The sequence below is a fragment of the Amia ocellicauda genome, chromosome 11 (assembly GCF_036373705.1).
Source record: "Amia ocellicauda isolate fAmiCal2 chromosome 11, fAmiCal2.hap1, whole genome shotgun sequence".
Taxonomy (NCBI): domain Eukaryota; kingdom Metazoa; phylum Chordata; class Actinopteri; order Amiiformes; family Amiidae; genus Amia; species Amia ocellicauda.
This window is the reverse complement of record NC_089860.1, coordinates 15,499,124-15,525,280: the sequence shown is the minus strand read 5'-3', so window position 1 is coordinate 15,525,280 and position 26,157 is coordinate 15,499,124. Positions and strand designations below refer to the sequence as shown.

At 36.2% G+C, this 26,157-nt stretch overlaps 1 protein-coding gene across 1 annotated transcript in view; it reads left to right on the top strand.

Moving 5' to 3' along the window:
• The window catches only part of LOC136763003 (protocadherin-1), a 147,823-nt gene extending 125,654 nt beyond the window's left edge, over positions 1-22,169 (top strand). Inside the window, exon 5 of the mRNA XM_066716668.1 lies at positions 17,675-22,169. Coding sequence (XP_066572765.1) covers positions 17,675-18,057 — 383 coding nt within the window. The 3' untranslated portion in view covers positions 18,058-22,169. The remainder of the gene's footprint in view (positions 1-17,674) is intronic.
• Positions 22,170-26,157: the final 3,988 nt, after the last annotated feature.

Sequence of the window (26,157 nt, the reverse complement as noted above, 5' to 3'; positions counted from 1 at the left end):
CAGTTTGCCCTCCAAAACTGATAAAATCTCCAGGCCATTGTACCACACAGGAACACAATACTCCGTAATTATTATTATTATTTTTATTTTTTTGTAGTTGTTATAGCCTTTTGACAGAGGGTTAACATTTGCAGTATTGGTAATAAGACAGGAAAATCACAGATACTTTACTTATACACTGATACCAACATATGAGTGTGTATAAACTGTATTTTGAAATTGTAATAGTTGTCCTTAAGATAGCTCTCATCTATCTTCTTGAGCTCTCCATCGCAGCGGGATACATACACATCTAAAAAACAGTACAATCATCACATCAGGGAGAGCATTTAACACAGGTGCATTTCTAATCCCAATGCAATCTGTAAAAATATAGCCAGCAAATTCATAGATTCGGTCAATAATGCAAAAGAAAAGATGTAAGTATAGCACACTCAAAAAGAAGGTCTTTAGTCGGGGAAAGCTTCTTCTCCCCATTTGGGTTTTAATGACCGGTTTTATAAATGAGCTTCAGAGTCACTCTTTCCTGAAGGCTCTGCAGTGTCTGAAACATTAGGCTATTTATATACATATATCTGTTTTCAAAGGCCAATATTCAAAGGTATTGAGCTATGAAGCCTGTATACCTAAAGAGTGGAGTAAGCAGAAAAACTAAACAAAACCAAACAAAATCAGACAAACACCAAAAAGATGGATGTTCATTAAAGCTAAGAAAGAGAGAGGGGAAAAAAAAAAGATAATTGCCTGGGCAACAATAGCTGTCGGGCATAAATCCCCATTTCCTTTGCAGATTCAATTTCAAAACCTCAGTCAACAGGATTTGTAGTGGAGGCTTCCAGAGTCGTGGAGAAGATGTACAGAGCTCGGCCCTTAATGAGAAACACATAGTAGGTGGATAGTGTCGCGCTGTTTACTCTAATTCTTAGCATCTGCTTCTTTAATTAGCATAACAGCAGCTAGCTACTGCAGTGCTGGTCTCAGAGGTGCTCTGATGATGATGATCAATAGCAGACACTTTCGCCAGAGTCGGTACAGCCCTTATTTTTTTCTTTCTATTTAGCTTTTACAATATTGCCTTTGTACAACCACATCCTAACCAGTGGCCCAGTTTTTAGTGGGACAGTGCCAAGACTTTTGGCTGGGGGGATTGCTTTTGAGAGCAAGAGGATCTAATTTACATTTGTAACAAAGAATATATATATATATATATATATATATATATATATATATATATATATATATGCATACATACATACATACATACACACACACAAACAAACAAACAAAGAAAAAATATATATATATATATATATAAAACATTGTTATTATTTAATTGTTTGTGTACTTGTTTGCTTTGTTTAATGTCTTTCCAAGATGGGTTAAACTACATGTTATGGATATTGATATGGAACAACACGGTGTCCCAGAATATATTATTCCTTGCCAAGAGAGGACATGTTTGCATATGGGATAAAAAAAAAAAACTTGATTGTTGAAATGCAGCCCGGGGAGACTCCGAAATTGGTCCAAGAACCACCACCCAGACATTATGCGTGGGGGCGCTGTCCCATTTCACTTGCCCTCATTCTGCCGAGTTACAAAACCATACTCCCATCTGCTTTGCAGATTTCTTCTTAAGAGCTCAAGGCATTTCCAAAGAAAGCCAGGGTACTAACCCCCTGTCTCTGTATAAAAGCTTGTCGAGCACTGAATAGCATCCTGCCTTACATAGCAATCTGATTTAACTAATTTACTTTACTAACAAAACCCCAAACACATTTGGCGTTTCACAAGGAGAAAGTCTTTGTCCAAAAGAAGGGGGAAAGAAAAACAGAAAGCATAATAGGCCACGTTTCCAGTGTATCATGTTGTTATGCAACAGTATGAAAGCCTAAACAGATCTGTTAAAATAGGTTTACATTAATTATGAAACCCATGTGTTCACCACATTTTGAAATTAGAATTTGACATTTAAAACGCGTAAATTAATTTTAAATCGCATTTAAATTGCATATTGGAAAATATTGCAAATAACTTAGTAAGAATGTAAAAAACGTTTAAAAGGAGGACACAACTAAGGTGAAGATAGATTTACCACATCAAAATAGCCCTTCTTATTTTTATTTTTGTTGCGTGTGCAAAAACCGAAAAAAGGCAAATATTCACTGTTATAATCAATAACATAGCTGTGCTACAAAAGGGATAAAACCTGCATTATTGTACAAAATAAAAAAAATAAGATTATGAAGAACTGAAAGAAATATTATTGGTTCAGTTACTACCTTTACTCAATGCAGTATGCTCTTTCATACTGGGATTAGAACCTCTACGATCTTCATTAGGATTAATTTGCAATTATGATATCAAGGAATATAAATGTTTTTTTTTTCTTTTTTTTTTTGTTAAAGGAAATAACACATCCTGGCACAATGAAAAGACATTACTCCTCTGATGATCATGCTAGTCTTTTCCCGGTAACCATGTCATTGTATTGTATTTGTTTCCTGACTTCTGTCTTTTTTTGAGGCTAAAATAATGGTTTATTGTTCCTAAGGAGGAAAAAAAAAACACTCTAATTTACAAATTCTGGAAGTACCAGAAAATAACTTTGCGAACTTCCCACAGAGGTTTCTAACTTCGTTCCCTTCAGCTAATGCGTTCAGAGCTGTATATGATCTATGCTTGTTATGGACATTGAAAGGGTCTAAACAGGAACCAAGGTGTTTTTATTTCTTCCCCACACCTTGGAAATCAGTAACAAGGTGGGAATGGGTAATGAGCAATCTTTTGTCTCAGCAGCTACACACTTTGACACTTAATACGGTAGGCTTTAAAAGCCTCTGGGAACATTCAAAGCACTGTGGTCAGCATTTGAGCTGAAGAGAATCGGTAACTGGTCCTTTTTCTTTTTTTTCATGCAGTCAACATACAAACCATTTATTTTAACCTTTTCCACAAGTATCATATTTTCTATCTCTTACATAGTTGCCCTTCAAGTCACATAGGAACCTTCAAACTAATAATTGTATAATATTATCATATTTATTATTAGTATTAATATGATAAAGAGCAGTAATTGCACTTACTGTTTTGTAAGCCTTTATTTTGTGAATTAGAAACAAATTGAGAATGTGTGTATATTTAGATACATTTGAAGTACACATGAAACAGATTAAAAACAGCAGAACATAAATAGTACATATACAGTGCATTGTACATGCATAGAACAACTGTGTACTGATGGAAGCTATTCTCGTTTTTAATTTTGTTCTAGTTTAGCTCATATTGCATCAATAGAAATCAACCATCTTTGTGTAAAATGTGTTCTATAAACTGTCAAATCTCCTGCTTTTGAATGCATCTGAATATTGTTTTAGTATTCCATCTGAAAACACAGTTTCTGATAAATGACCTCTGGGTTGCTCTAATAACACTGTAAGCAGAGACACAAATTAATTTAAAAACCCTGTGTATTTGGTCTTTTAGCACTGCACTGGATATAATAGAGTGGTTAATCTTTTAACTTGTGTCCCTTGGGGTTGCAGAGAAGGTCTGAAAACTAATGAAGCTCTTAAGCTGCACTGCAACTACAGTAACAAATAAAAACAACTGTGACTCTATAGTGCTGTTATATACTTATAGGTTAACATTATCTATCTATCTATCTATCTAGCTATCGATCTATCTATCTATCTATTTACCACAAATATTTAATTACAGTTATAACCATATCAATGATTAAATGCTGTCACTTATAAATTATAATAATACAAATACAGACATTAAAATATTAAATCCTTAATTTGAAGCTTAAATCTTTAAATAAGACTTTATTTAATTAAAGACTTCACACTGGAATGTATTTTTATTTGATTTAATGCCTTTAAAAACTGCATTAATATAGAAATTATTATGAGCACAAGGATGAATCACCCATACAGTACTGCCACCCGATCTTCTGAATGAAGTATTATTCATTTAGCATGCTGTACTAGTGTATTAGATGTAAATTAACATTCTGTAGTTCACATACACAATGTAATATTTTATCTAGCTTCCATCTCATCAGTATTGGAGAGGCTGAGTTCAATAGTGCTAGCTTAAAGACTCCATTGACCCACAATGGCACTGGTTGAAGAGTTTAACCTTTTTTAAATTGCTGTTCACCACCATCCTCCCTTTGTAACTTGAATTTGACAAAAATTCTAATCTCCCATTGATGTCCTTTTTTTTGTATCTTTTTCTTTCTTCTTACTCTGTTCTATTATTTTCTTGTGCAGTTTTGGAGTTTTATTATTTTTGCAAATTTTGTATCTTTCAGTGTATTTCCTCAATAATGAGTATTAATTTACACTTTACACTCAATCAGCTTTCTGTATTACACATTATAGGGGGAAACTGCATCATGTTACATACTTTCTATACATACACATACATAGTAGTTTGTCCCCCCACATAAATCTATTCTGTGTCACGCCGGAGGAACACTGTTGTGGGTTGTACATTTGATTGCTGCACTGTGAGATTCTATTAAGTTGCTTCAGTGACCAGCAGGCCTCTGGTGTCCTGGTTTTCTGGTGACCCGTAGACTTTTAACCTTGTTTCCCACGGAACAGACTGACATGTCCCCTCAAACACCCTGTTCACAAGCAAGTCCAAGCAGCACAACACAGCAGGGACGTCTGTGTGAGAATGTACTGAATGCAGCTAAGCAGACCTCCGATTTTTCTTTTTTTGGACTGATAATAACAAGGCTCATTGCAGCTTTCTTTTTCCCAGGATAATGTTGACTCAGCCATCTCCGGCACTTCTGTACTGGAGCACAGCTTCCGAAACCAAACCCCCTCGGTCACATGAGCCCGGTACGCATTGACTGTGCGTGTGCTGACATTGTGCTTTGCTTTGTGAGATATACTCCAGCTTAGTTGTCTCTTTCCAGGCAGAGAAAAGAAAGCGGGCTGTAATAGGCTGGGTTTTCACATTACCATCTATTATCGGTGGAGACCATCTGTATTGATAGTAGTTTGCGAGCGAGTTGGCAGTTGATCAGAACTGCGAAGAGAAGGAGCCAAATCGATAGGATGCTAATACACTGAATGGTGAGACATGTTCTCACCGTGCACTTCCTGTTTCCCACCAATAATGCAGAGGCATCGACCTGGCCAGTACAGGACTGAATTCACGGGTCAAAATATCATATTAATACAATGACACATTTGTTTTGTGTTAGTCTCCCAGGATAACCTGGCCATGCACACGAGTATCATTTTTTACACTTTTGAGCTGACAAGCCTATAATGAAAAAGTGAGGGGGAGTTAGAAATGGAGTGTAACACTGAAGTGGTAAGGATGCTAGCGTTTTATACTTGTTAGATGTTATTATATTTTTGGACCTTTGGACTTACTTGTGATTATGTTTTTTGAATAGCCCTGGCTGCTGAGACAGTAGGTCTTTCACATACATAGAGAACGGGATTTTTCATTATCCCTTGAGCATGACCTGAAGTCTGTGTGTATATATATATATACACACAGTACAGTGCAAAAGTTTTAGGCAGGTGTGAAAAAATGCTGTAAAGTAAGAATGCTTTCAAAAATAGACATGTTAATAGATTATATTTATCAATTAACTAAATGCAAAGTGAGTGAACAGAAGAAAAATCTACATCAAATCCATATTTGGTGAGACCACCCTTTGCCTTCAAAACAGCATCAATTCTTCTAGGTTCACTTACACACAGTTTTTGAAGGAACTCGGCAGGTAGGTCGGCCCAAACATCTTGGAGAACTAACCACAGTTCTTCTGTGGATTTAGGCAGCCTCAGTTGCTTCTCTCTCTTCATGTAATCCCAGACAGACTCAATGATGTTGAGATAAGGGCTCTATGGGGGCCATACCATCACTTCCAGGACTCCTTGTTCTTCTTTACGCCGAAGATAGTTCTTAATGACATCCGCTGTATGTTTGGGATCGTTGTCATGCTGCAGAATAAATTTGGGGCCAATCAGATGGTTTTGCATGATGGATAAGTATCTGCCTGTACTTCTCAGAATTGAGGAGACCATTCATTCTGACCAAATCCCAACTCCATTTGCAGAAATGCAGCCCCAAACTTGCAAGGAACCTCCACCGTGCTTCACTGTTGCCTGCAGACACTCATTCGTGTACCGAACTCCAGCCCTTCAGCAACAAACTGCCTTCTGCTACAGCCAGATATTTCAAACTTTGACTCATCAGTCCAGAGCACCTGCATAGTTTCATGCATAGTTGAGTCGCTTTGCCTTGTTGCCACGTTGGAGGTATGGCTTTTTGGCCGCAGGTCTTCCATGAAGGCCACTTCTGAGCAGACTTCTCCGGACAGTAGATGGGTGTACCAGGGTCCCACTGTTTTCTGCCAATTCTGAGCTGATGGCACTGCTGGAAATCTTCCGATTGTATAGGGAAGTAAGCATGATGTGTCTTTCATCTGCTGCAGAAAGTTTCCTTGGCCGACCACTGCGTCTACGGTCCTCAACGTTGCCCGTTTCTTTGTGCTTCTTCAAAAGAGCTTGGACAGCACATCTGGAAACCCCTGCCTTGAAATGTCTGCCTGGGAGAGACTTGCTGATGCAGTATAACTGCCTTGTGTCTTGTTGCTGTGCTCAGTCTTGCCATGGTGTATGACTTTTGACAGAAAACTGTCTTCAGCAGCCTCACCTTGTTATCTGGGTTTAGCTGTTCCTCACCCAGTTTTCTTCCTCCTACACAGCTGTTTCTGTTTCAGTTAATGATTGTGTTTCAACCTACATATTGAATTGATGAACATTATCACCTGTCTGGTATAATTGTTTAATCATATACCTGACTATGTGCCTACAAAATCCCTGACTGTGTGCAAGTGAACCTAGAAGAATTGATGCTGTTTTGAAGGCAAAGGGTGGTCTCACCAAATATGGATTTGATTTAGATTTTTCTTCTGTTCACTCACTTTGCATTTAGTTAATTGATAAATATAATCTATTAACATGTCTATTTTTGAAAGCATTCTTACTTTACAGCATTTTTTCACACCTGCCTAAAACTTTTGCACAGTGTGTGTGTATGTATGTATGTATTTGTGTGTATGTATGTATATATGTATGTATGTATGTATATATATATATATATATATATATATATATATATATATATATATATATATAGTGTGTGTGTGAGAGAGAACCAAGCAAATGCTTAAGAAAGGATGTACATTTTGATAATTACAATAATGCATTTATCATTACATTGGAATATTTAATTTCCTAGTACAGAACATTAAATACATTTGTTGTATACATGTATTGCCAATATGGATGTGGCAATCATGATGATGTCATAGATAATATTACTTTTAGTAGAAGTAGTAGTACATGTATTAATTTAGGAAAACAATAGACATAAATTGTTAAGATCTTTGCCTAAAATATCAAGCCTGTGCCATGCCAGCAGAGATCTTCTGTTGACTTGTGAACATCCTGGAAACAAGTATCATGTCTTTCTGTATCTCAACTTGGATGTCAACTTGTATGTTTGCAGTAACTCTACTACTCACTCTTTCTCCCAGAGAAAGCATATGGTACAGCCATGAACAAGATGTTGAAGCATCCTGTGTGAGAATGCTAAATAAATAAATATGGCGTATGTTCCCTACATCAGGTGTTGACATCACATCACTGCTCATTAGCTCCAACACAGTTTAGACAAAGTTTACAGCAGGATAGAGAACCCAGCATCAGGGACATACGTCTTTCAAGTTACCAAAGCCCTCCCGTTTCTGGGCCCGATGCCAGCAGAGAGAGCTCTCCGGTGCCGCGCTGAAAGCCTCGTTTCTGTGATGAATTGAGCGCTTGTTAAGTGTCAGGAATTGGCAGTGCCAGAAGCAGAAACCTTCTGTCCGACCATTGCACAGGTGTAGCCTGGCCAAAGAAAAGGCCTGAGTTGTCCACTTTCAATGAGCTCACCAATTTACAGCAATTCATCCTCATTCGTTTGCAGCAGTTATAACGCTGAAGCATGCTACAAACTCTCGCGTTTATTTATTTATTCTTAGTCATTTTGCATCCGCTGCAGAACAGTTTGGGAGGCAGTGACCTTGTAAGTTTTGCGTGACAATTAAAAAATGCATACATCAAACAGTTTGCATTGGGTATAAAAATAGATCTCACGGAATAGGTTGTTCTGCACACTTGCAAAGATCTGGGCGGGTGAATGATATTAAAAGCAAGGTTTGCATATGGAGCTCAACAAATCTGCATGCACTGCATTTCATTGATGGATCATGTGTCTGTAGGTAGCAGTAGCAGTAACCCACTGGGGAATCCACGACTCACGATATGCTGCAGGGTTCAGGCCGACGCAGACTGCCTTTACTGTAGGACGTATAAGGAGACGACTCTGGTAGTGTGACCTCACAGCTGCTCCCTCCCACCTCTCCCAGTGGACACCACTACTTGGCATGACTCTGTGAAAGAAGGATGTTTTAATAGAAATCAAAGGCAACTGTGTGTTTTTATATATATATAATCAAAAATACACTTATTTATTTATTTGTAATTCTAATTTGGCAGAGAGAGCCCTATCGAGTAAAGTGAGGCATCGTCTATTTTTTCTCCAGTACTCCCAGTCAGGCAGATAGCGAGTATTGCATCTGAGGTCAGCGTATGCACAGTTGGCTTCAGTAATTGACTGGAGCTTCTACGTGTTTTCACCTTGCAAGGCTTCTATTTTTGTAATGTGTTTTTTTTTTTCCTTCTGAAATTGAAGGGATTATAAGAGGCCGTGTGTGAAGCTCTGTCTGCTCATTAAAGAAAAGGTTGAACAGAAGAAAAATAACTGAAGGCTTCAAGAAAAGGCTGCATCCAGCAATTTCCGGTTTAGTCAGTTCTATTTTTTTTCTTTTGTCGTCGTCGTCTTAAAGACATATTTCTCAATAGAAAAATAAGTGCATCCAGTAGTAGACATACTACTACTACTACTACTACTACTAATAATAATAATAATAGTAATAATGGTACATGATGTATATATACAATATCTATTTCAATGTATCCTTTCACGGAAGACTGCCAATGTATCACAGCAAGACCACAAAGAAAATATGCCAAGAAAAAAGTAATCACCCCCCTGTAGTGCCCAGCAAGGGTGCCCGATTTCTGCCCCTCTCAACACTGTGGCACAACAGATAGACAGATATATGATATGAGTAAGTATGGTACAGACATTGGCTTAATATAAGCTTCAAGCTCAAGAAATAGTTTTTCATCTTACTTCTTATTGAAATTTTAGATTTTGTGGATATCAGTCAAATCTTTGAGTCTTAAGTTTTGGGATAATAAAATGGACCAGGCAGAAACCAGTGCATTACAAAACTAATAAAATATAATGCAGAGCGCAGCCTGGCACCGTAGTGAAAGCCGTCTCCCTTCTCGCCAGAGCAACAGCATTACAGTAATGAAATTGGCCCCATAAAGCGTACAATTTATGAGGTGCAGCAGTTTTAAATGAGAAATACAGGGACAGGGATGTAATCAGAGAGCAAAAGGTGGGCAAACTGGTTGGTAACAGTCATAATTTAGCTGTGAAAAAATGCTTTACTTCTGCACTATGGCTTTACAACGCAGGACATATGCTACCAGGAGGGAGAACTGCTTACTGTGCACAAACCAAATGATATGAAACTATATAAGGGAACTTTATAAAGCAATGCATGAGGTTGCACTTTTGCAGAGAAATCACCTCTTCCAGACCAGAAGTAGCGCATCTCTTTATCAACTGTTCCCCTTCTCTTATATCCTCTGTCTCTGTCTATCTGTCTATGTAGGTTGCTGTCTGGCTGTCTGAATGTCTGTCTAGATAAGGTAACTTTTAATAATCACTTAGCAATGTTGCTGCTTCAGAGATGCAGTCCATCCATATATTTTATGTGTGAAATACATTTTGGTCCTTTTGTGTGGCATAAAATGTCTTAATGGTCAAGTAAAGTGTTATGTCATAGACTCCATTACCTGCAATTTACAAAGCACATATTGATTTTTCATGCTCTACGCTGTGGTTGTTCTTGTGAATGTATTCGTGAAAATATATTTAGCCTTCCACCAGATTTATTTTGTAATGATATCAGAGCTGAAGATTCAGACCAGCTGCTAATAAGCTCCCATTTTTGCAGTGCCCCTAAAAGCAACCTGGGAAATAAGAGTGAGGGCCTCAGGCCTAGCAGTACTCTTATAAATTTATTCACTTTTGTAGTATAATTGAATTTTTCCTGTGTTGTATTCCAGTGGGATGGAGATAAATTGGAAGCCCAAAAGATTTTTTTTTCCCTTTAACCCATAAATAATTGAAATGATTGTCTATAGATCCACAGCAGGGTTCCTTTCATGTTGTTCAGAATTGTTTTGTGTTTTTTATTGTAGTTTTTATGTTTATTTGTTTTCAGCTGTTCAAAGTTCAAATGTTTGAGTTATATTTTATAGTGCTTGGTGTGTGTGGAGGGGAGGGTCAGTATTAGCGCATTGCTATATCAGTGATATCATTGTTTTTCCTCCTCTTTAAAAGCTGCACATCCTCATCTTTGCAGCACAGGGAACAGGAAAAGGAAGGGGAAATTATTTATTTTTTTATATTAATTAAACCTTGCTGCATGTTGACTAAAGTTTTAAGGCCCGTGCCAACGGCTATTGTCTCAAAAATGAATCACTCCGGAATATTTTTTCTGACTATAAAAGTTACTGATTGGATAGTGAGAACTGTAAGTGGCTTCCTCAGTGAAATACATATTTTTTTATTGAACAAAGAAAGGTATATCTACCTTCACCCAGTAGAAACAAACAAGCATTTCCCTTATTGAGCCACCGGGTGCCTCTTTGTGCAGTTAAGTTTTCCTTTTATATAATTTACTATTCATTAATTCCCAAAGGCCATTGATGGTAAGCATCAAGAATGGGAATAGATTAAATAAATTCAGAGCTAAAGATCCATCTGTCTTGAAAACAGATACTTATGTCTCAGGCACTGGAGCTGCTGTGTAAACTACCCTCGGCATATATGTGTTCTCAAAAAAATATATACCTACCTATATATACCTCATGTTATAAAACTGTTGTAGGTCACCATATAAGACTGCAAATCCATTTTCAGTAGTTACTAAGTACTTACAGCTTCTGTAAAATAGCCCATTCAAATGAACTGTTCTTGAGCAAATATGCACACACAACTGCAATTTCGTTGTGGGAAATCTCATCCACACTTGTTAGCTTTCAAAAAGCATACCCTCACAGCGGAATAATCGTAGGTCCTTTGGTTTGTTTTTATCTTGAATTAAGTAAGAGAGGTATCAGAGGTATGAAGGTGCTTTAAATAATCAAAATTATCATATTTTATTTAGAGGAAAAACAAGGTTACCTATACAAATTATATATTTTTTTTAGAGATTCTGAGTCTTTGATCAATTGTAAATTAATTAATTGAGGACATTGAGATACTGTATTTATTCTAAATTTATTTGTTCTTCTTTTAGTAATAATGTAGGTACTTTGAGACTGCAGTATAACATATGACTTTTGTAACTGGACAGTCCTTATTGTATACTGTACTGGTTTATACCAGCATTAGTAACTGAAACAGATAGTGGGTGAGGAGGTCAGGATTACTGTTGACATGGCTTTAGTTAGTCACTTAAGCATAGTCACACTGCATCAATTTTTCCTGCTGCACAATGTCACTGATGATCTTGCAAATAAAATTAGATTCTTATGAACTAGATGTTCTTGTGTGATATTAAGTAATAAGCATGGGTAGTTTGTCTAATGTAAAAGGATGTGAAATTAGCTAAGGTAGTCTTGGTCACTACCCACTAAAAAGGGCCGACAGCTGGAGATTTGACAGCTGCATTTATTAAGCATTTTCTATTGTGAGCTGTCCAGGGTGCTGATTTCATTCGATTGTTTCTCTCAGTGCAGTTTACAGATAGCTTCTTTTGGAGCTGGATAAGTAATTTAAAGAGTTAAATGGTTATGTTTTTTATTTTCTTTCCTATGTGATAACATTCTGCTGTATTAAGCTTGCATTTTGTTTGCACATCCCATTCTTGGCTGCAAGCTCTCATTGGCATATTCATTCATGTGTGCAAATACCCAAGGGTTACCACCTTCCTTGATAATCCTGTGTGCGCCCCATCCAGAATCTATCTGAATCCAGCCCGAGAAAGTGCCTTACAAAGGAGATAAGTATAGAATGAGCACCGATTACCCTTGTTATTGCAAAGGGAATTTGGGGATACTATACCAAAGGTTTTGAAATGAAAGCTGGTAGGCTGATGAGCTAAGCAATGGTTGAAACTGTACAAAAATTTTCAGTCATTGATGGCTTGCAGCTGCAGCATTGAGACAATCGTGCTTAACGTTATTTTTTCTAACTTGAAATCCCAGTCCGAGTCCTCTCCCGTGTAAAGTTGGTTTCCCTGCAAGTGTTTTTTTTTTTTTTTCTCGAGAGTTCACTTCCCAACCCCGTACCTTATTAAGCTGTGGAGAAACAGCTGCTGTTTCATTTCCCACTTCTGGTCCGTGAGGATTTCGCCCGGACCAGGGATATGATCCAGCTTGTTTGAGAACATAACATTGCAGCAAAGGGACTAAACGCCTGGCCTCTCACCCCCAGATTCCTGAATCGAAGCCAGTCTGCAATGCAGGCCTGCCTATCTAGTAAGTGAGTGTAATTATCATCCTGGTGGAATGCCCGTCTCCGTTTAAGCTCACTCCACGAAGAGCGTTCCTCTCCTTCTTTCAAAAGCAGCGTGTCGATTAATTAATAGGCAGCTAATTTAATTTCCAAAAAAGTAATAACTTGTTTAAGCGTGAATAAAGACTGACAAGGCAAAGTTCTAATCTGCCCAAAGTTTAATTAGACTCAGCAAGGTTTTTATAACAGCAGACGGGGCAAGGGGAGGAGGGGAGCACAACTCACACTGCAGATTGCCTGTCTATGGTAGTCAGTGGATGGAGGCAGAGGTGCTGATCTGGACTAGGCAGCTGTCCCTGCCTCGGCCCCACAAATGTGTCTGTCATGTGGACTAGAGTAGCGCTCACTTCCCCTGAGCCACATGATGCCTGTCTTTCTCAGGTAATTGAGGCCTTGGCTTGGTTTCCCCTGATGTTTAAAACTCGCAGTTTGAAATCAATTCAAGAAGAGTGTTATCAGGAGGCTAAGGCCGGCATAAATTAAATATCTTTTTTTTTTTTTTGGCGCCACGATCCAGAATGCAAATTCATGACATAACTAATATTCGTTATTAATTCACTGGCACACCATGATGAGATGAGGTTGTGTGATGATTTTAATACCATATATCCCAAGGTGTACTGATTAATAATCATGGTTTGAATGTTGTATTTTAATGAATAGGATGATGGAAGGTCCATCTTGCTTTTGCACCCTATATTTTGTGTACGGTTGTTGAGACACTTGCTTTTCACCTGCATTTCAAGGCCGCTCGTTTCAAGATTAATCCTTAAGAAGTGAAATGCTTCTGTGATTGCTAAAACTGCCTAGAGTCTGGATCTTCAAGTTCAGCCATTAAACATTTATGTAAAATCAATACATTAATAAATAAATAAATAAATAAATAAGCATTTGGAATAAAGAGAAGATATAACAGAGACTTGAAAATCCTTCTTCAAGTTTCACTGAACAACTGGGCCACCAATATTGAGAAAATAAAGGAATAAAACCCTCCCCTCTTTACCACAGGATCTACAGCAGAAATTGTCAGATACCATCTTGAAAGTATTTCCATTTTATTACTCCGTCATCTTCCCAAGCAGGGCCTGCAGAAATCCAATTAGCTTAAAAAAGGGAAAAAAAAAACACTAACCATTTCCCTTACTACCTTAAATCCAGGAAGAACCCCTGAGGTTAACTGGAACTTGAAAGTAAAGATAAGACTGTTAAATTAAGAGCAGAAGGCCCCATCCACTTAAAAGCTTCTTCTGGCTAATAAGCTAACCTTGACTATGGAGTACCTCCTTTCACCATTCCAGACTCTTTTCTTATCTGTTGTGGAAGGGAGATTCTGTCCTCCTCAACACAGTTTGCCAAGGCAGGAAGTCCTTATTTAACAAGCACAAACCCTAATAAACCCAGCCAAGGCCTTTTTGCATATAAGAAGAACTATACTTGAAGTTTAGGATTCTGAAATAATGTAGTTACGATAAAGAGTCCTGTGGGGTGATTATAATACGAAGACCTTCTTCAGCATTTTAGATCTGGAAAAAAACATTGAGCAATTGAGGAGTTTTCATACAGACATTTACATTTTTTTTTACCAAGGGTGAGGGGGAAATTAAAATTTGCTATGAAAACCTGTAGTTGAAATGTGTGTGTGTGTATATATATATATAAGATTGTATTTCCGGTTGAATTATATTTACCAGTATGTGTGTGGAGATTGAAATTGTTGCTTTAATTTTGTATACTTCCTTGATTACAAATACATTTGAGATAAAGGGTTGTTATATATTTATACTGTATATAAGTGTCATGTCATGTCATGAATTGCAGTGTATATTATCTGTGGATGCGAATGTACAGCTGGGTGAATGGATAAATATCTATGCCCTCCTCAGGGTTCTATAAATGAAATAATCAGAAAAATTATTAAAAAGGTAGTACTTCCCAAAATCCAGTGCAAGCATTGTATTAGCATCACAGCTATCAGCGTGATATTATCATCGGAGAGACCTTTAATCAACTCAGAAGATAAAGACTGTAATTACTGTCCTTTAATTGTAATTGATTATATTATGGCCTAGCATTCTGAGGGACAATCATATTCTTTTAGAGTTTTGCATATACAAATACAAACAGTTTTGTGACCTTTTTTCCTTTGGTCAGTTGATTTAGGGGCAATAGATTAATGTTGCCCCTGTTCTCTGAGCAGTGTTTTTTAACTAAGGTGCGAAAATATGTGGGGACTTCAAAAAAAGGCTTAATAGTTCAAATATAGGAATGCACACTGTGACAAAATGTTAGGAATGCAGTTAACAAAATGTAATAACTCCGGTATCAAACATACTCCCAGAATGCATGAGCTTAGCATAAAAAAACGAACTTATATAGTGCATTCCATAAGAATATCTGTAAAGTTTTTTTTCTTTTTCTTTTTTTGGTGTTGGCAAAAGCTTTTTGAGTTTTGGTGTAAAGATAGACCAACTATATGCATACGTATAAGCTCACATAAATGCATACAAACACGCCAATATACAACACACTTGCTTGTAACATTCTATATCTACATGAAGGAAGTAGTCAGAGAAAGACTAAACACATACCAGTACTATTTGAAATACATATCCTGTCTGGCATCCATTTTTACCTTTGACAATGGAGATAATAAGGCTGATGATGAAGGCGATCTCATTAGGCCTTTCTTGTGCTAAAATGATCACTTATCTGTAATGAAAGTATGCCAATCCATGCTGTGCTTTTACTACCACTGTTCCCACTCATTTCACGGAGCTTAACAATGTCTAAAAAACAATGTATGTTTGTCTGTGGCATAGGCTAACATTGCTTTGAGATCTGATTCCATCTCCCATGCAGGACATAAATAGCTTGTGTAATAGAAATTCTTTCCTCATCTCCCATTATCCTCTGATAGTAATCATCTTCCACCCAAAGATTATAATGGTTACCTGTTAGAGGTCCAGCCAAGCAATTGTAGCACATGATTGCACATAACAGTTGGAATGAATACAGCTTTGTCAGAACATCCAACCCTCTTCACTGGAGATGTTATCTGTTGCAGTACTTGTAAACTGTGCTGGTCATGTATATCAGACATGACATGTATATTTATCATGGCAAACATTTAAAAGTGACAAAGTAAAAAAAAAAAAAAAAAAAAAAAAAAAAAAACAGCTTAGTGTAGCATTAGTGAGTCTACGTATTGCACCACTATTCTAAACACTATTTTTGCAATGAGACCTGGGATACTGTACATTTCAGGAAACTTAGTTGTTAGCTCTTATACTGTATGCAACAAGTCAGTCCAGTGATTCACTCTGAATGCTATATGTACAATAGTTGTATTACTAATTTATTTATTTCTGAATCCAACATAAAATCATTTTCTTAGAGGGCACAGGTGATCTTTCTGAAGGTAACACAGATCACACAGATCTTAAAATGAAACAAATCTTGAAGTGCCAAAAGAGAGAACAACACCTTTTACTCTGGGTGTGTGTTTTAAACACAAGAAGGAATTATTTTTTCTAAAGAGCTGGTCCTTTGGTACCTGGTAATTAAATTTAATTATGCATGAAGTCAGGGCATTTTGTACATTTGGGAAATAAATGCATCCCAAAAGGTCAGTTTTTTTCCTCGTCATACCAAAGAATAATCTAATATCATGCATAAGGAAGAAAGGTTATTTTCTGCATATACATTGATATTTTAACCTAAAGATTCTGACCTTCTTAGATTAAACTGCAGTTGATGCTGCTACACATGCACAGAAATCGTTTCAGCAAATACACCATTGTCTTCAATTATCATGCTATGTATGTGTCTTTAATTATTACTTGCTACAGAGCCACAATTTTAAGATTGCATATCCTTAACATTTTTTGTTTAATATGTTTAAGCATTGAACAAGACAATTAAACCACAAGTGCTGCCCGCTATGTAAATTAAATTATCGTATACCACATTATAATTGTATCTGCATGATTATCTTAAGGCTCTTTTTTCCTTTCCAAAAGCTGATGTTTTGCTTGATGAGCAACAACCATGCAATTAGAGCATTGATAACCACATGCAATGTTAGAAACATTTTTCAAGCTAGAAAAGACTTTTAATAACCCAGCAAGCCTTTTCTGGACATTTGATTACTTGATTAGTACACAATGATGAACATATTTCCTTTTCTGTTTTCTACTACTGCATTTGTGCATACTTTATTTTTTGTTGATTTGAATAAACAATTTTTTTTTTAAGTTAAAAACACTATTATTATTATTAATATTTTCTTCTTAGCAGATTCCCTTACCCAGAGCGACATTGTTTCAACAATAAATATTTTAAAAGTGTGACAAAATCAATCTAATATAATAAGTGCAAAGTACAATAAGCATATATCCTAGTGGAAATGAGCTAACGCAAATGCAGAACAGAATAGGGTTTTATCCCTGTTATATATTTGAATACTGCAAGCTGAAGAAATACAATTGAGTGTTTTGACAGTCTGTAATTTCCACTGACTCACAGGGGTTGCCAAGCTTCCACAGGGATTTGACCTTTGTGGAAAAATAATGAATGGTCTTAAAGTGAAATGCCTTTATAATTTGAGGGCTACAGAAGTGCCTTGCTGACTGCAATGAAAGCTGGCGCTGTTTTGGTTAAGTTGGAAATGGTTTCTAACAGAGCAGATTGGAATGCACTGTTACAGAATATCTCACACACATGTGCATGCACATAGACACAAAAACATACGCTACATATTTGTTAAATACATCTCATTGTTTGTCTGTGTGCTCTTGGAACTGAAAAGCACAACATAGATATAGTACATTCCTCACCCTGCTTCAGGAGGCAACTGTAGAAAAATCACCAGAAATGTTTTTATTATTGTTATTACTATTTTTTAACTTTGTTCTTTTTCCAGATCTCAGACCTCTACCCGATGTTGCTATGACTGGGAACTGTACTAGGGAATGCACTGAATTTGGGCATTCAGATGCCTGCTGGATGCCAGGACAGCCTTCCCCAAACCGCAAGACCAAGAACACCCCCAAACTCTCTACCTTTGTGCCTTACCAAGAGAGAGGGAGCCAGGACCGGCTGACCAATGGAAGCCCAAGGCTTGTAGAGGAACGCAATGCCAAGGCCAACATTCGCTTCCTGCCTCCTTACAGTGCCTTCTCCAGTACTAGCCATGAGCCCAGCAAGGACTCTGCCATGGAGGAAATCCCTCTCACCCAGGCCTCAGAGTTTCAGCCGGCCGCCACCCCTTCTACCCAGAATTCCAAGCGAGAGATCTACCTGTGAGGAGGAGAATTCCTGTGCCTGTTCGCCGATGGGGAAAAAAAAAAAAAAAAAGCATCAACGAAAATGATTTTAAAAAAAGGCTTTAGAATCCAAAAAGAGAAGAACAACAAAACCTAAATTAAAAAAATTAAACACAAAAAAGGTTAAATTAACTACACTGAAGGAATGTAAACAAAAATTTCATTCGGATGTTTGTATAATTTATGGGAATACAGTTTACTGGTGGACTTTTTTTCCTTTTTTAAATCAAAACACTATCACATTCAGAATTAAAAACAATCAAACAAAAAAGACATTAACGAAACAGGAACAAAACATACCTATTTTCTTTTGTATTTTTTTTTTGTTTGTTTTTAATGTCTGGCTGCTTGATTTACCTGCCTGTGGAGAGTTCATTTCTTTGAATCAATTGGTTCAAGGAATTCCAAAGGTACAATCAATGCTGTACTGCTATCACCAAGGTTTCATTATAAACAGATTACATTCACCTGGCAACAAGTCTTCTACGCAGCAGGAAATGGTAAACAAAGGAGAGGTCTCTATTACTGTACAATGCTGTAAATATATTTGGATGGTGTGCACATGTCTGTCTGACTTGAATACTTTTTCTTCTGCTGTAAAGAGCTTTGAAATTCTAGCTTTTTTGTTGTTTTACAGCTAAATGAAAAGAAAATCTATCATATTGTTTTCGCCCCTGTGTATAGAAAAGGTCGCCTTCCAAAGAAGGGAGAAGACAACATAACGGGGGTGAAAATTAAGTCATGGCAGTGGAGAACTGTTACTTTGTAACACCATGTACAAAGCAGGGGAGAAGCTGCCATCCTTTGCGTGATCTTTACCCTCTGCTCTGTGGAAGTCTTTCAGAGGGGAAAAGATTAACTTTCATTTGTTAGTGGTGTTAAGTATCTGTATTCTGAAGGGATCTGCTGTATAACCGTGTCAACACTGTATTTGTTTCTTGCACACCCATTTTTTGCATACCTCTCCACCTCCTTATCTAACGGGGAAAGCTTACTTAATAATTGAGGCACTGGCCAAATCATAGCACACATATAGTTCTTGAAAATGCATTTTTCATAACAGTTGTGGAACATGAAGACTCAGTGCCATGTGCTTTTTGTATGTGTATGTTTTTTTTCTTTAGATTTTGCTGAATACCATGTCATCGCTTGGTGTTCCGAGATAATCGATAACAACAAAAACCAAAAGTAGCTGGTGGAGAATGTGAATAGAGGGAGGGTTAGTGTGTCAAGGTCGGTCTCATGACCCTTTTAACATGCCATGGGATCCTTTTGTCATCTGAGGTGAAGTGTAGTTTTCAATATTGGCTTACATTTATGTGACGGCGTAGGGAACATACAAATATTACACTAATTATGTCTTTGGGGTCTTTCGTAGTACTGACATTTTAAACACTGAGTTAGCTGACTCTATACGAGTTTGTAGATTAAAGATAATTGTAAGGTTAATACGAATAGTGGGTGACAGTGATGGAGCTTAACCGGTGGCAAAACATGTCAATTATAATGGGATTAATTATGGCCTATTAATAGCCTATACACCCAAAGCACAATTTGAAGTGATCATGTGCAAATCTAGAGTACAATCAGCTTCCCTATAAAAGCATTAGTACTTGAAATATTCCGATTTGAAAACAGCGTGAATAATGGCAGGATGGTTTGACAAGATTTCCTGGCATGTTAAGTGTAAAGATGTACCTTTCATTTTTCACAACGAGCATATTCCATTCAAAGGACACATTTTCACTCATTCATCTTTATGTATTGAAAATGATTATTTAAAATTGTATCGTGTTTTTCATTCTTTAAATCTAAATTTTGTGGGTTTGTGTTGGTTTTTTTTGGAGGAGGGGGAGGGGGGCTCTGAGTTCTGTTTTGCTAAACATGTAGTTGACAGCCCCTTCAAAAATGTTTATTTAAAATATGATTTGAATGTTTTTTCACCTGGAAAATGGAAAGCTCCCTCTCTAACTCCCCCCCCAATCCCCTCTTATTCCTTAAGTGGGAAAGATATTTAGGAAAATAAATGGGTCTGCACAGACTTACTATTGTAGAGAGAGTATTACAATTCAAAAATGCTTTTTCATTTCACGTTGATTTGATTGCCATTGTTCTGGTTGTTGTACATCAAGCATTGTTTTTCCTCAGTTTGTGCTGTATGATGTCTAGAATGCTGGACATTGCTAAGTAACCAACATCCTTTGCATGAAAGCAGTTATGTATATGAGAATGTGTACGCCTTGTCTTACAAGGTTTTGACAGTTTAAATGTAAGCATACTGTGAATCTCAGTGTTGCTTGTTATTCCTTTGCTTTCCTGTACTTTATGTATCAGGTTATAATGGATGTGAGTATTAGCCCAGTCTATTCTTAACACCCAAGGTTTAGTGAACCATATTTGAAAACTGAAATTATATAGTTTAGCTCAAAACCTTTAATGCTCTGACTTCTGTTCAAAACCTACCTTTTGTTTTGGTTATCTCTAAAAAAAACTATAAAAAAAACCTTAAAAAAAAAAAAACTATAAAAAAAACTATAAAAACGAAATATTTAATCTTAATTTTGAAATTGAAAAATACAATGTTGACATATGGTAACTTTGAAAGACACTGATTGTGGTCAAATAAGCATAAAATATGGGTTGTATATCAGTATATGTTCCAACAGTCTAAAAAGAGAGAAAAAAAGGTTACTACATTTGTGGTGTAGCCCAAGCTATTACCATATATTATGGATTATGTAAAATCGGTCTTGTGTGTTTAAAGATGGTTCTGGCTATTAGTTTAAGTCTAGAATGCCCTGTTCATTATAAAGACAATCAATTTGAATAAGCCAATTAAAAGTCCAGTCATGAGGATATAAAAAGCACATTCTTCTATTTTTTAAGCCATTTAATGGCTATGATAAAATACAGCAAAAACTGTAATCCATTGTAATTGCATTTAAGCCTAGTCCATTTCTGAGCTGCTCGATTGCCTTTTCTTAAATTCCAATTCTCTGTGGGTTGTAATGCTGGCATTGCCCATCTCAATCGCAGGAGGCCTACAACCGCTCACATCAACTGGCTGTCTACAGTGTCCTTGAAAGTAACTTAAATTCATTTGGGACAGTTTTGAGAATAAGTCGTCATCAGACACACGATTTAGAATGTACACAATTAGGTAATTAAGTGAAGCCTGGAGCATTTTTTTATATTATATAATTAGTACATGTTGGAGACTTGAAGACATTTAGTGGGAAGATGTATTCAGGGAATACTGGTTATTTGGAGACTCTTACTCATCAAAATAAGTAATTGTAAGGGCAAGCCAGACACGTTTCACAACCTGGTATATATTCTATCTTTAAACTGTGAATCGAATAGTTTTCAAAGCTCTTATCATGTTAAGAAGTCAAATTATTTCAAATTGGTGCATTATTTCCTGCATTTGCACCAGGTTGTGTCTTTTATTCGAACAGTAAACACACATTGAACAAAGCCAGTATAATGCACTATATGAAGGGAAATTATAAGGTGTATTGTCTATTTATATTATCTAGAATCATTTTTATTTAATCTGTCTGAAGAGAATTCCTAGATGTTGACCATGCATTGAAAAAAAATGAAAGCTGCTGCAGTATTGAGATGAAGATGGAACTTGCTTTGACAATGAAGGATGTGTAGTTGAATTGGCCCAAATGTTTAATTGTTGATGATCTGCTTTAATTCTCATTTTGTTGTATAAAGTTAAAAATATTTATGTTTTGCATTTCTCTTGTGGATATAGTTATATATCTGTACACCATTTGAAAACCTTAGGATTAAAAATGGCCTTTTACTCTTCTAGATGTTCACAATTATGCTGTTTAATTTAATTTCACTTGCTCAATTGTTGCTTTAGCAAAGCGAACAAATCATTTTTCATCACTCCACTTCAGAGCTCCCCTTCAATACCTCTTGACTCCCCTCTTACCTTATCTGAACTGCAGGGCTCAGGAAATAGGTTTGATACTGTGTCTTTAAAGTTGACATCACTGATAAACAGCCTGAGAAGTGAAGGGATGTGCTTAAAATGGCAATTTGAAAAGGACAATAAAGGAACTGAGAGCTTTATTTTGAGTTTTGCCTCCCTTTTACCATCTCCTTCTATTTACCTTATAATCAACTTGACCTAAAGCTAAACCTGTAGCCTCCAAGCTTGAACATCTTGTCTTCAAATCCTTGCTCTGTGAATGACTCTGGAGTAAGATGCTCTACCTCTAAGTGTTTCAGTATAATATATCAGCAAGACAGAATTCCAGATAATGCAAGATGCAGGCTTAAATATAGCTTTCATAACTAAATGAATTATGAACCGTGCTTCTTCCCGAGACGGTTCCCTATTCAGTAGACGGGCAAAGTTTTGTTTTTATTTTATTTATTTAATCATTAGGCTAGTTGAAGGATTTCCATATATTTCCATCATACTACAGACTAAAGCTAACTGCAGTTGGTATTTCTGCCTGTCTGTTAGGGACACTAAATAACAGAATTCAAAAACATAACTTAAGGGACATTGTAGATAATAGTGATAAGGGTAAATTCTTGCTTAATTCTTGCTTATATATGTATACACACACACACACACACACACACACAAACTTTTTAATAAGGGAGACAGCTGGCTTGTCACTCTACAGGAAATTACATAATAGCCTCTTTTTAGATCTTGCAAATTATTGCTTGAGATACATTTGACTAAAATTAACCAGACATCAGGGCCCATTATAATAAAATAAAAAATATATTATGAATGATGGTAGTAGAAACCTTTCTTTTTACTATTTGGACGCTTTGGCACTTGTGTGGCCATTTATAAAGCATGTACAAATGCATAGTTCACATGCACTGGGCCTTGACAAAAGTTTTGTGGGTTTGTGGTTTTTGTAGCTAAATGATTAATGTGAAAACCTTGGGTGGTAGAAAATCCAAACAAAACTATTTATTTATCCATATATGTTTACTTATACAGGCCTTCATGTTAAAGACAGGAAAATAAATAAATACAAATAAAAGTTTACATATTGTTGATCTGCCTGGTAGTTGACTTTAAAATACTTTAAATGAGTTATCCAATATAGATAATTTAACCTGCTTTAATTCCATCAGATTTTATTCAATTGTAGGAAATGAGAAGATGGACAGTTTCACTTTAAATACCATGATTTGATGCTATGCCAGACAATGCAGTCCATTTTTGGCATAAACCTTTTTCATTAGACCTTGACAAATCTTCATAACACACATTTTGGGAAATTAACGTTTCTGTTTTCCAGTGGTATAATCAAAAATTAAAGCTGAAGGCAGTTCATGCCAGCACTTTAATTTGCATTTATATTATATGTGTAATGCATATACATATGCATATATAGTTGTGTGTGTATGTGTATATATATATAATTTAAACTGCTGAATGAGGTTATGCATCATTATCAATGTTAATATTAATTAATTTGTTTTAGAATCATGTTTTGCTTTTACAGCTTTTCAAGTGTTGTGCCGAACAGCAATACAGTAAAATGGAATATAAGTTAAATGCGGGGTTACTTGGAACATTTTGCTTTATATAAAAGCAAAAAAAAGTATAAGGCCAGTTACTCAGTTTAAAATATACCCAGCTCTTTTAGCATTGGAAAAAAAAAAGTTCTACAATGTAATAAAAGTCAATTCTTGAGGAATCGCAGCCTCAAGTTATATATACATCTATATTGTTATAAGTGGGATGGCATTGTTATATTACACTATTCACATAATTGGCAACTGTCCATCTGCAAGAATTAAGTGTATGCAGAGGGCATATATTCCCTGTTTTGTCTTCTGTTAATTCCCACCACAGCTCCCCTCATGCAGGAAAATAAGGGGTGGTGCAGAGATCAGTGTGAAACATGTTACCTGCCCTTCCAGCCTGCCACTCAGACTCTCAGACTCATAGTCCATGTTTCTCAGATTCCTGTCCAAAAATACAAACGGGATACATTCGATCAGACTCGTCCATATGATAAAGTCCTAGTACAGCATGAATAAAAGCCAATTTTATAAATATATACATTTTTTGTTGTTGTTGTTGTTGTTTTCTTATTAGTCAAAACCAACATTGTTATATACATATAAATGTGAATCGTCATTGCTATTTTTTACAAGAGATCGTGGATCTGGGTTTGTAAATGACAAAATCTTTACACGCAAGGCAGTCTGTTTTTTTTTTTTTTTTCTTTTGGTGTTTTCAAATGTGGATTGTGGAGCATGAATGGGTTGCCCATTTTGGAAAAAACACAACAGAGTCCACTAATTAAAATGAATCATTTCGTAAGTTTCTAGTCAGTTTATTTATGTATTTATTTTTGTGTTAAATATCTGTGAAAGAATGCATGTGTTTCTAAATCACACTTCAATTCCACAGGCCTTTTGTGAGGGCGTGAGCAGGAGTATGGATCCCAAAGAGCTAGACAATAATAGATATCTGAAATCCCTCTTATTCTAAGTATCACAATAATTCCTAATGTTAAGCAGGACATTAATGTCAGCTTGTATTCTGTGTCCTTTCGGTGGCACAGAGAATCTTTTTATAAACTGACACTGATATGTTCTTAGGGTCCAAGGGGAAAATAAAATAAATAACTGGCACGTTCTTGTTAAACATTATGTCCTACACCACAATTCTATGGACTAGCACTTGAAACCTTATTGAAGCTGCATGCAAACATGGTTTACGACCTGGTGTTTGTTCTACTGCAGTATGTTTCTTGGAAATTCTTTGGCTCTATTATCCAAGGATGAAACATGTTTGCCTGTAATAGGTGAAATTATCAAGGATGGTTCAAATCACATATACCCCATTCATGTTTTTTCACCATATTGCGTAATCATACCAGATTGACTAACATCTGTCCACAATCCATTAGAAATTGTATCAGTGTTCACCAAAAAAATATATATATAAAAAAAAGGAAAAAAAATGTGACTGCTGTAAAAGTATGTCTTTGCGGGAAATACAAGTTTGTAGCCTAATTGTTGGTTCTATTTATATAGGGGAAAAATGCTTGTGATGCCTTGTTTTTTGTACAGTTTTATGTACATGCAAGTGTAGCTTTTTTAAATCTTATGAAGAAAAAAATCCTATGGCAAATTAAAACTGTAAACTATTTTTAAGATAGGGTTCATTAGGGTGTGATTGGACAGGTTCTTGCTAAGTTTGTGTGGATGCGACTGTGTAATGCGTTTACTGTAATTATTCACACGCTTCTTGTCTCTTTTAAGATTTGATATTTTTTATGCTTATTGCAAACAGTGAGCTCCATGAAAGTTGGGTTAGTTGTCTCTTTTTTTAATATGTTTGTTTGTTTTACTTCCATTTGATTCATTTTGTTCTGATCAGTATACGCATGTTGGATAACTAATTGTGGTCTTTTATTTTTGCTGAGCAAATCAAACAGAATCCCTTGTAATTAGTCCTTCTTCCTTAAAGCTTTACAATAAAAAGATATTCAGAAAAAAATATATATAAATGAGCTGGTCTGTGTTTATTGTAATTCCTTATCCAAATCTCATTAGCTGGGATTTACAAGGTTGAATGGTGTGCAGTAACTTCAACTTCAAAGTTTATTTTATTGTTTTATCTGTACGTAGCTATTATGTATTGCTATAACACTTTCAGTTACATGGAGAAATATAAACGAAGTATTTTGCTAACATACGTACATAGCATGCATATAGCCACATACATATTTGCAAACTCAAATCGTGTATTTAATTAAAACCTAATTATTAGGGCAAATCAGATGTTTGTACAGAAAAGGTATGCATATGCGCTAGCAGTTATTGAGATCTCCACACCCTGCAATAGACAGCCAATTCTAAACAACTAACCTCTTTAAGGTCTCTATAGAGGACTACCAATGCTACATACTAATAGATACATTCAGTCCCGTTATTCAGCTTGCACTTTACTTTTTAAAATCATCCCAAAAAAATAATAAATTAAATCTACTCAATGCATAACACTAGGTTCACGTCAATGAGTTCAATTTTCTATCAGAAGGCGCGCACCTAATTCATATGCACA